General features: G+C 44.9%; 1 protein-coding gene across 3 annotated transcripts; it reads left to right on the top strand.

Moving 5' to 3' along the window:
* Nucleotides 1-4,760: 4,760 nt before the first annotated feature.
* Nucleotides 4,761-9,160, top strand: LOC133890983 (BTB/POZ and MATH domain-containing protein 5-like). 3 transcript variants are annotated; one of them, XM_062331651.1, is made up of 4 exons: nt 4,761-5,437; nt 7,305-7,680; nt 7,764-8,037; nt 8,781-8,946. In XM_062331651.1, exons 1-4 carry the CDS (start codon nt 4,977-4,979, stop codon nt 8,804-8,806), a joined length of 1,137 nt encoding a protein of 378 aa, XP_062187635.1. In that variant the 5' UTR covers nt 4,761-4,976; the 3' UTR covers nt 8,807-8,946. The 3 variants fall into 3 exon arrangements, with proteins under 3 accessions (XP_062187635.1, XP_062187637.1, XP_062187634.1); XM_062331653.1 differs by lacking the exon at nt 8,781-8,946 and adding an exon at nt 8,248-8,772; XM_062331650.1 differs by having other exon boundaries at nt 4,766-5,437; nt 8,801-9,160.
* The last annotated feature ends 239 nt before the right edge of the window (nt 9,161-9,399 follow it).

Here is a 9,399-nt window from a genome sequence, read left to right as displayed (position 1 = left end):
CATAAGTGATGGATAACAGATACAATCCGTTACATATGATCCCCATTAGTAACGAATTAAGTTGTGATCTGTCACCTATAACTTAATTAGTGATGAACCTTTACCCGTCAGACCTATCACTAATAACGACTTATCAGTGATGTGTTTAAAATAACGGGTGTGAAATTCATCACCTATAATAATTATCATCTGTCACCTGTAACTTTTTTTTTTCATATAGTGTATGTTATATAAAATACAGCTTTCTTCTCCCTCCTAGTTAATTCCAGTTATTTCCTCGCCAAGCCACCAAAAAATCCTACATTACAGATCAATAATATGCGTGCGGTGGTCAGGATCGATGGGGAGCGAAGCCTTTGTCATCACAAGATCGCTAGTCGACGTGACTTGCATGGATGGGCATGGGCCTGCCGCGTGCAAATATATAGTTTCTCATGTTCGTTAGTGATCGTGATCCGTGCAACCGAACTGGACTCCGACTCAAAAAAACAAAAAACAAAAAACCCGACCCCGACCCCGAATGATAGTAGTGCGAAAAGCATAACCTGAACGGCGCCCTCGTATAGCTACCCGGAGAGAGAAAAAAAAATCCAAATCAATCTAACAACGAAAAGGCAACAAATTACGAGACAAATATTACTGCAGAATATCTCATCAGTGTCAGTTTAAAATTATTATTAATAATAGATTTTGAATCGATATTGATTACTCAACACTGATAGTCAGTGATTATCAGTATAGGTATAAAACAGGCACTAAAAATCGCTATTAATGCCGATTCCATTCATGAACTAGCATCGATAGATATTCAGTAAAAAAAATGACACAATCCAAAATGCATCACATGCACATGCATCCATTCTTTTAATGTTTAAGTCGTGATAAACACTTAGTACATTAATTTAAAATACATGTATTTCTAAAATTACATCAAATATCATTACATGCATAGTTGATATCTAAAATTTCAACTCCAAATATTAGATCAAAATGATTCAGTGCATAAATGAGCGCATTAGCTTTTGCTTCAGACGGAAGTTTCATTGGACTTCTGTAAATAACAAAACTGTTACTAGCATACTGAAATTTAAGGTGTGACTGGTACTTTTTTGGGACATTTCTGCATTGAGGATCAAGTAGTGTGTACCCTACTGCTGGGCAAGAAGACGCAAGATTGAAGTCAAGCTACGATCCATCCATATCCAAGTGTTTCAGTAAAAATTCTACAGACAAAGAGCAACAATATAGAGAGAGAAAAATTAATATTATTAAAATAATCATAACTACAAACTATAGGTTCATGTCACCAACCGTTTTAGATGCATATAACCGCGAGAGCCTAAGAGTCATTGCAAGCACATCCCCATTCTGTTCAAGCGCTTTCAATTTGAAATAGCTGTAGTCTGAAAATATGTATCCAAGTTACAGGTTAACCGATCATAGAAACGCATATATAGCAGATCTTTCAGCCATAAATCTTTCTTCTGTTTCGGAGCTTGATGCTGTTATAATGATATATCCTTATTTAGGAAAACCAATGCTAAAAGATATTGTCGCTGTATCAGGAACCAGGGGTCTCTAAATCCCGAGACCAGACTAGCTATCCGCCACATAGCGTCATCCCGCGAAGTCTCTCCTGTAGGATGAGAAAAGATCAAGTCCCGGGAGAAGGTGCTCGGGGCCACGGTCAGTGGCCCCCGAGTACCCCAGTTCCCCGATGATCCACGGAGTTCAAGTACTGGGAAGAAAGCGCTCGGGGAGGTGCCCGATCCCCCCCCCCCCCCGAGCACCCTAGTCCCCCGACGATCAGAAGAGCTAAGTTCCGGGAGATAGTGCTCGGGACCGCGAGCGGCGGCCCCCGAGCACTCGGTTCCCCGAAGGTCCGTGCAAGAGTACTCGGGAGAGAGAGCTCGGGGCTGCACGTGGCAGCCCCCGAGCACTCGGTTCTCCGAAGGTCCATGCAAGAGTGCTCGGGAGAAAGTGCTCGGGGAGGTGAACAGTACCCCCGAGCACTCGGCACCCCTAAGACAAGGATAGCCATTCTTAGGAGAGAGTACTCGGGGATGTGAACAATACCCCCGAGCACTCGGTACCCCGACGACCTAGAAAGGCCCCCGAGGGGCCTGCCGATGAGGTGTCAGCCAGCCAGAGGTCCGAGGTCGCATTTAATGAGTGTGTGTGGCCTGACACCTCCAACTGCTCCCGCCGCGCTTAGCGTCAGTTCCTGCCACGTTTTAGCAGAGAGACGTGGGGTCATTAATTGCACAGGTCCCGTCCCGCGCCATCCGGCTTGTCTCGGGATAACGTCGTGAGGATCAAGACGTTCCGTCTGCCGCACTGCTGTGGCAGGAGAACAAGACAGGGCGGGCACGCCGGGTTGCTCTGCGGCTGCCCGGTGGGCCCTCTCCACGGCACCCGTTGCCAGGGCATTTATGGTGACGGGCGACCGGGTGTACGACGCATTTTCTACCCCTAGTTACTTCACCCAGAAGAAATGATGACACCCTTTCCATTTATGGCGTCTCGGAACTCGAGCCCTCTCCTTTCCGTTCGGGGCATGTCGTGGCCGGCGAGTATTTAAAATAGCTGGCAACGCAGTAGAGAGACAACGTCAACAAAGACGAACAACACCAAGAACACAGAAGAGGACAACACCAACAACAAGGAAGAACACAGCGCAAGAGAGACACTGTGAGCAAGGTTGAGCACAGTTTCAGCCGAAGAACAAGGAGCCTCAAGCTCTTAGTTAGGCCAACATTCTTGTAACCAACAATATCCTTGAGGGACTTCCTCAGGACAGTTATAGCATCCATACAAGAGTAGGGTATTACGCCCCGTGCGGCCCGAACCTGTCGAAATTCCGGTGCATTTACTTCTTCTTTCACTAGGTCGTCACTCCCCCATCACCGGCCGTTGCATTCATCCCCATTTATTTCTCTGACGAACTTATTCAGGATCATCCCTCGGCCAAATCTCTAAAAAGGGGTCTCTCGGGATCCCTGCGATATGAGTTAATCTTCCGACAGATATAGTAATCTTCATTTTATTATTATCAGTCAATGTGGTTGTCACCACAGGTGGTGTGCCACCAAGGTCCGTAATAATGTCATGTATCCATTGTAGATGAGAAAACATCTATATCAATCGGTATGTTTTGTTTATGAATTTGTTAACTACAAACTGCAATATTAACTGACCTTTTTATAGTTTATAGCAAAGAGATTTTCATCTTTGAGTATGCAGATGTACATAGGACAAGTCATAGGTACGTCTACATGCCGAGAGAAAAAAACGCCAATACCATATCAATCGGCACATGTGGATAATCTCGTAATTATGTCAAGTCATCAATTGCAGAACAAGAAAATACCAACTAGTTACTCACTGAAAAGTGATGGTAACATCTAAAACACCGATATAGCAATACACATCTAATATCATGACATATACATCTAATAATAAGCCAACATATTTTGAACTAAAATACATATCTAATTTCTTGATCTAAATTGGCTAACTACAATTTGCTAACTTGAATTTGAGAACTATCCCATGTGTTTTGTGGCCCTTCCGGGTAGGAAGGGGATACGCCGTTGAGGATCTGGAGGTCGGGAGTACGAGAGTGGTCATTCGGACCCAAACGACCGGATAGGATGGAGCGGCCATCTCAACGCTACCTAGATCTACGCTCTCCACCTTCACTGCTGCTGCTGCTCACCATGTGGACGTCGAGCAGGCGGCGGTGGGCCGGTGCGCGACAAGGATGAGGAGGTGGCGGCTGTCGACGTGCGACGAGGAGGAGGAGGCGGCGGGCCGACGCACGACGAGGACGAGGATGTGTTGGTGACAAGCCGATGCGCGACGAGGAGGCTGCGGATAGGGAGGAGGTGGCGGTCCGGGAGGAGGAGCGGCGTCATGCTAAATGGAGTAAACGAGGAGAGCGGCCAAGTGCTGGATATACATATAATAGAGGCATTAGTACCGGTTCTAGTTCCTACCGACACTGATAGTGATTATCAGTACCGGTTCTTAAACTCTCACGCGTGAACAATAATTGAGACACTAAGAACCAGCACTGATATGCACTATCAATATCGCGCGGGAATTTAAGAACCGGCACTAATACGTCAACAATACCGATTACGCTCGAATCGATACTGATGAGACGCTACTTATGACCATCTATGCAGCAAAAGCATGTAGTACGTAGATGAGGCATCTCTCTAACTGGATCGTCGATGGGCAGCGAGGATAAGCGGTGGCCGGCGTCGTCGTCCGCAACACAGATGGTGAACTCAGGCTCGCGCAGCAGGCGTTCATGGTCGGAGTCGGAGTTAGAATCCATAGCCACCACGGCCATCAGCCAGGCCCGCCGACCGTGGACGGCATGGTTCGAAAATTTGTCGGTAACTGCTCGGTTACCACGATTACCAGATAATTCGATCCGCACCACATTTAGAAACCGAGCGGTTACCACTTAAAATTGATGAAATTTAAAATTAAAAAAAATTGATGAAATTACTGTGCGGTTACCGTTTTCGGAGGTAAAATGAATTTGTGAACCTAGTGGACGGTTGTTGACAGGGAGCGAAGCCCTTATCATCGAGGAGAGTTTATTAGGACAATGCGACGGCCCGGCGTGATTCGCTTCACGTGTCTTTTTACATGCATGCGCCTGCCTTCCGCACGTGTGTATATATGCAACGGACTCCAACTGGACCAAGTTGAGTTGACCTGGCCAGTTGACACGACGAAACCGACCGAGCACCGAGTCCGACCCGGCGACCCGAGCCGAACGCCGGGCTCCCAGCTTCGCCTTGCGCACCACTGCACCAGCGTCGTCTCTCTCACCACGCCCCGCCCACGGCCACGGCACCCACACCCGCAAACCAGCCAAACCCGAACGCCCTCCTCAAAATTTCCCCAATCCCCGCCTACCCCAAACCCTAACCCTAGCCCGCCCCGGCCGGCCCGCCATGGACGGCGACGCCTCGCCGCCGCCGGCGCACGCGCACGCGGCCCCTCCTCCTCCTCGCACCGCCCCGGCTCCCGCCGCCCCATCGCAGCGGGACATGTCGGCGTCGCCCACCAGCTCGCGCTCCGTGACGGAGACGGTGAACGGCTCCCACCGCTTCGTGATCCAGGGCTACTCGCTCGCCAAGGGCATGGGCTTCGGAAAGCACATCGCCAGCGAGACCTTCTCCGTGGGCGGGTACCAGTGGGCGGTCTACTTCTACCCCGACGGGAAGAACCCCGAGGACAACTCTGCCTACGTCTCCGTCTTCATTGCGCTCGCCTCCGAGGGCACCGACGTCCGCGCGCTCTTCGAACTCACGCTCCTCGACCAGAGCGGAAAGGGCAAGCACAAGGTCCACTCCCACTTCGACCGCTCCCTCGAGTCCGGGCCGTACACCCTCAAGTACCGCGGTTCCATGTGGTAAGCACCGTGCTGATCCCTCCTAGCCCATTTCTGTCGTGCTTGTTCGATATTCTACCGTGTTAGTTTGTTACAAGTATAAGACTGTTCCAGTTGTGACGAATTGGCATGCACAGAGGTTTATTCGGTAGTAGAATTATAGCTTACTATTGAATTTGGGTAGATGTGCTGGCATGGCTCTGGTGCTGTGATGAATTTTGGTGTATGTGTAGTACAATCATGTGGATATTTCGCCGCTAATGGGTGATGATTAGTTTTGATTGTACATTACTAGTTCAATCAGTTCTGACTTGAATGGTTGAGTGGGATGGTGAATTGGTATATGTGTGTTGCAAAATTGTGCTCCACTGATTTAGTTGTACTTCATTTATGTGCTTGTGGGTGCAGATTTTTACTCCATGGAGAATTTAGTGTGCACAAGGGTCTATTTGGTGATAATTAGGTTGCCATTTTGGTGGTCTCATGGTCACATGGATTTTCAGTCGCAATTTTTGTCTGTTCCTTTAGTTTGGATGTCAGTTTCTTGTATGCTTCACTGGTAAATTGCCTTGCACACTGATAAATTTGCCATTGTTGAAATTAGAGAACATATATATCATGGGATTATTTAGCCCTGCTGCTTGAAATACTATCACATATGCGTAGTTGGCTTGTGCAATTGTGATTTTATCCAGTATGTCAATGTGTGCTGTGGAATGTATATTTTGAGTTGCTATAGTTTGGTTGTCAGTTGTTTTAGTGTAATAGTGAACTGATGAACTTTTTGATTGCCTTCATACTAAAGCATATTTGAACTTGGCCAGGTTCCTGTTTGAATAAGTTTTGAGTTTCCTACTTTCCTGACAGCCTCCTGAGGTGGCATTTATCCTTATATATTTGATCACCATTTTCAATAAGCCTATATCCAATTTTTCCTGTGCAGTTTTTATTGAAGTAAATTGATGTAAGAGAAGAACTGAAATTTGGGGCTACATAGTTATATTTGTTTTATTAGTTTTACTAGGTTACGTATTGAGTCAATGGACATGAACCTTTATGATTGGGAATGATGCAGCTGCCAGCCGCTGCTACATTGGCTTGGTGGTCCTTTTCTTTCAGTGAAAGAAATCCTGAGTCTTGCCTGGAAGCAGTTACATCCTTATGTGCGATTGAATATGTCTTGTTGCTGACATGCAATTTTTATTTTGTTTGGTTTGATACATGTGATACTTTTTTGTTTGAGGTCCCTGCATATGATATTTTTGTTTGGCTCATTTGTTTAGTTATATGCTGGTGCGTTTGTTAGTAGTGCAAAGCCGTAATTAGTGGCAGTGATTTTATGTAAATGTGTGCAGTTCGAATTTTTGTATTGTTTATTAGGTAATCACCTCAAGACACGGGGCCATGAAATTATTTGATTTAGTGCAAAGAGCAGATAATTACTTATTCTATTTAGTTAATTTTTGAATGCATACTATCGGTGGAACAGCCTACCCCAACTTGCTTGGGACAAAGGCTGTTGTTGTTGTAGTATACTATCAGTGGAACCAATTCAATCACAGAACATGAAAATCTTCTGCTGATGCATTCACAATGTGAAATGAGAGATGGATAAAGGCTTGATGAACGCTTCTTGGCTTCTTTACATGTGGAAACTGTAAAGTGTGACATTCTTGCTCTTGCGACATTGTGCCATTAACTTCCCTTGTCATGGCTGCCCATATTATGTTTGAGTAATTAGGTTGTTCTTAGGCCAAGGCAATCATTATATGAATTAGGGACATTTAATTGTTGATATAGATTGTGCCTCTTAGTGCCGGTTGCGTCTGCCTTTGACAATCGAATTCACTGCCTCTGAGAATCGAATTCATATTCGTCCTTGTTTCAGGGGTTACAAAAGGTTCTTTCGACGAACTGCTCTTGAGACATCAGACTTTCTTAAAGACGATTGCCTGAAGATAAATTGCACTGTGGGTGTTGTGGTGTCAACTATTGATTACTCCAGACCACACTCTATCCACGTTCCAGACTCAGACATTGGCTACCATTTTGGTTCGCTGTTGGACAATCAGGAGGGTGTTGATGTTATTCTTAATGTGGGAGGAGAGAGGTTTCATGCCCATAAGTTGGTGTTGGCTGCACGATCTCCTGTATTCAGATCTCAATTTTTTGATGATGAGTCGGATGGAGAGAAAAGCGAGGTTGATGAGAGTGATGAACTGAAAGAGTTTGTTATTGATGATATGGAGCCAAAGGTTTTCAAGGTGTGTTGCTGTTTTTATGTTGAATGTATCCTTCCAGTATAACAGCAACTGGCAAGTAATTAGTATGTGAATGTTTCTTGCAGGCGATGCTTCATTTCATCTATAGAGATACCCTTGTTGATGATAACGAGTTGGGTGCATCAAGCTCTGATGGTTCTATCTTCGATACTCTGGCAGCAAAGTTGTTGGCTGCAGCAGACAAGTATGACTTAGCAAGGCTAAGATTGCTATGTGAATCTTACCTATGCAAGGGCGTTTCTGTGACCTCAGTTGCAAGTACGCTAGCATTGGCTGATCGTCACCGTGCTATGGAGCTTAAAGCTGTTTGCCTAAAATTTGCTGCAGAAAACCTTTCAGGTACTTACACTTTTTACTTTTCACATCAAATCTAGTTTTAAGTACATGTTGCATGAGCCACATACATTATTATAGCTTGCCAGGCATTCAAATAATCAATTCTTTAGATCATAGATCACCAGAGTGCTATGCTGGTCAGATAGGATTTCTTTATATATATATATATATATATATATAGCATTGACTGAATGATTTTTTTAAAATTTTCAGGAATTCAGTAAGAGGTATTGCAGGCATGCAGCTATGCATTAGTGTTATGGTTTTCAATAGCATTGCGCTTGTTCTACACTTAGTACAGTAACAAGCTGAATTATGACTAGAAGATAGCTACTCAAGTAGATTTTTATTTCTAGGGAGCAGTTATAACCAATATTGTTCGGTTGAATGAAGCATAATGCTGGACTGCAACATGTTGTCATTAGCAGATTTTTGATGTGACAAATATGGATTGCTAGATTACAATAGCTATTGTACGTATGCCAATGGAGACAGAGGGTTAGGTGAATGAATATCTAGTTTCCTTATCAGCACAATTTTTTTTGCTACTGTTGCCTTATCATTGTTTAAATTCTGTTAAGCTATCTATTATAGTATTTGGTAATTACATATTTTTCCGCAATACTACCAAGAAAATTATTGCTTCCACATACCATCGTATGACCTTTTGGTTGCTTTATTTGTGCAATTAAGTTTGTGACGCTCCTGGTGCAATTAAGTTTATAAAGCTCCATAACACATTCCAGATACCCTTATGTCTCTGCAGCTGTAATCCGGACCGAGGGGTTTGATTACCTCAAGGACAACTGCCCATCGTTGCAGTCAGAGATATTGAAAACTGTTGCTGGGTGCGAGGAAGAGTGCAGTAGCGGCGGGAAGAGCCAGAGCGTTTGGGGGCAGCTCTCAGACGGTGGTGATACCAGTGGCCGCAGGGTTAGGCCAAGAATCTAAGACCACCCCAGAACTCTGACATGTTTAGCTAGTTCTAGCTCTGTAAATGGCGACGACAATTTGTTCTGTATGTGAAGAAAACAATTTAAATAACTGTGACTAGCTGTATCTCACGCCTTCTTACATTGTAACTGGTGTCTTGTCTATAATTAGTTGATTGTTTGATCTTGGAACAGTTACTGAACTGATGTGTAGACAACCTGCAAAAGCTTGCGATAAAACTGCTCGTCTTTTGTGTCCTGGCAACTGGTGTTTGCCGCAGCTGTCTACTGCTAACGCATTGATTGAGCTGTATCCTTCTCTCGAAGGAAAGGTAACAGAAGAACTGAATTTTACTGCACCATAGGGAGGTGATTCTTAGATGGAGTAGTTTTGTTGCACCATAGGAAAGACTGAAGAGATTCATAGGAGGTG

Source organism: Phragmites australis, chromosome 14 (assembly GCF_958298935.1).
Source record: "Phragmites australis chromosome 14, lpPhrAust1.1, whole genome shotgun sequence".
Classification (NCBI taxonomy): Eukaryota; Viridiplantae; Streptophyta; class Magnoliopsida; order Poales; family Poaceae; genus Phragmites; species Phragmites australis.
The sequence above is the reverse complement of the archived record's forward strand: the minus strand, read 5'-3'. Positions and strand labels throughout refer to the sequence as shown.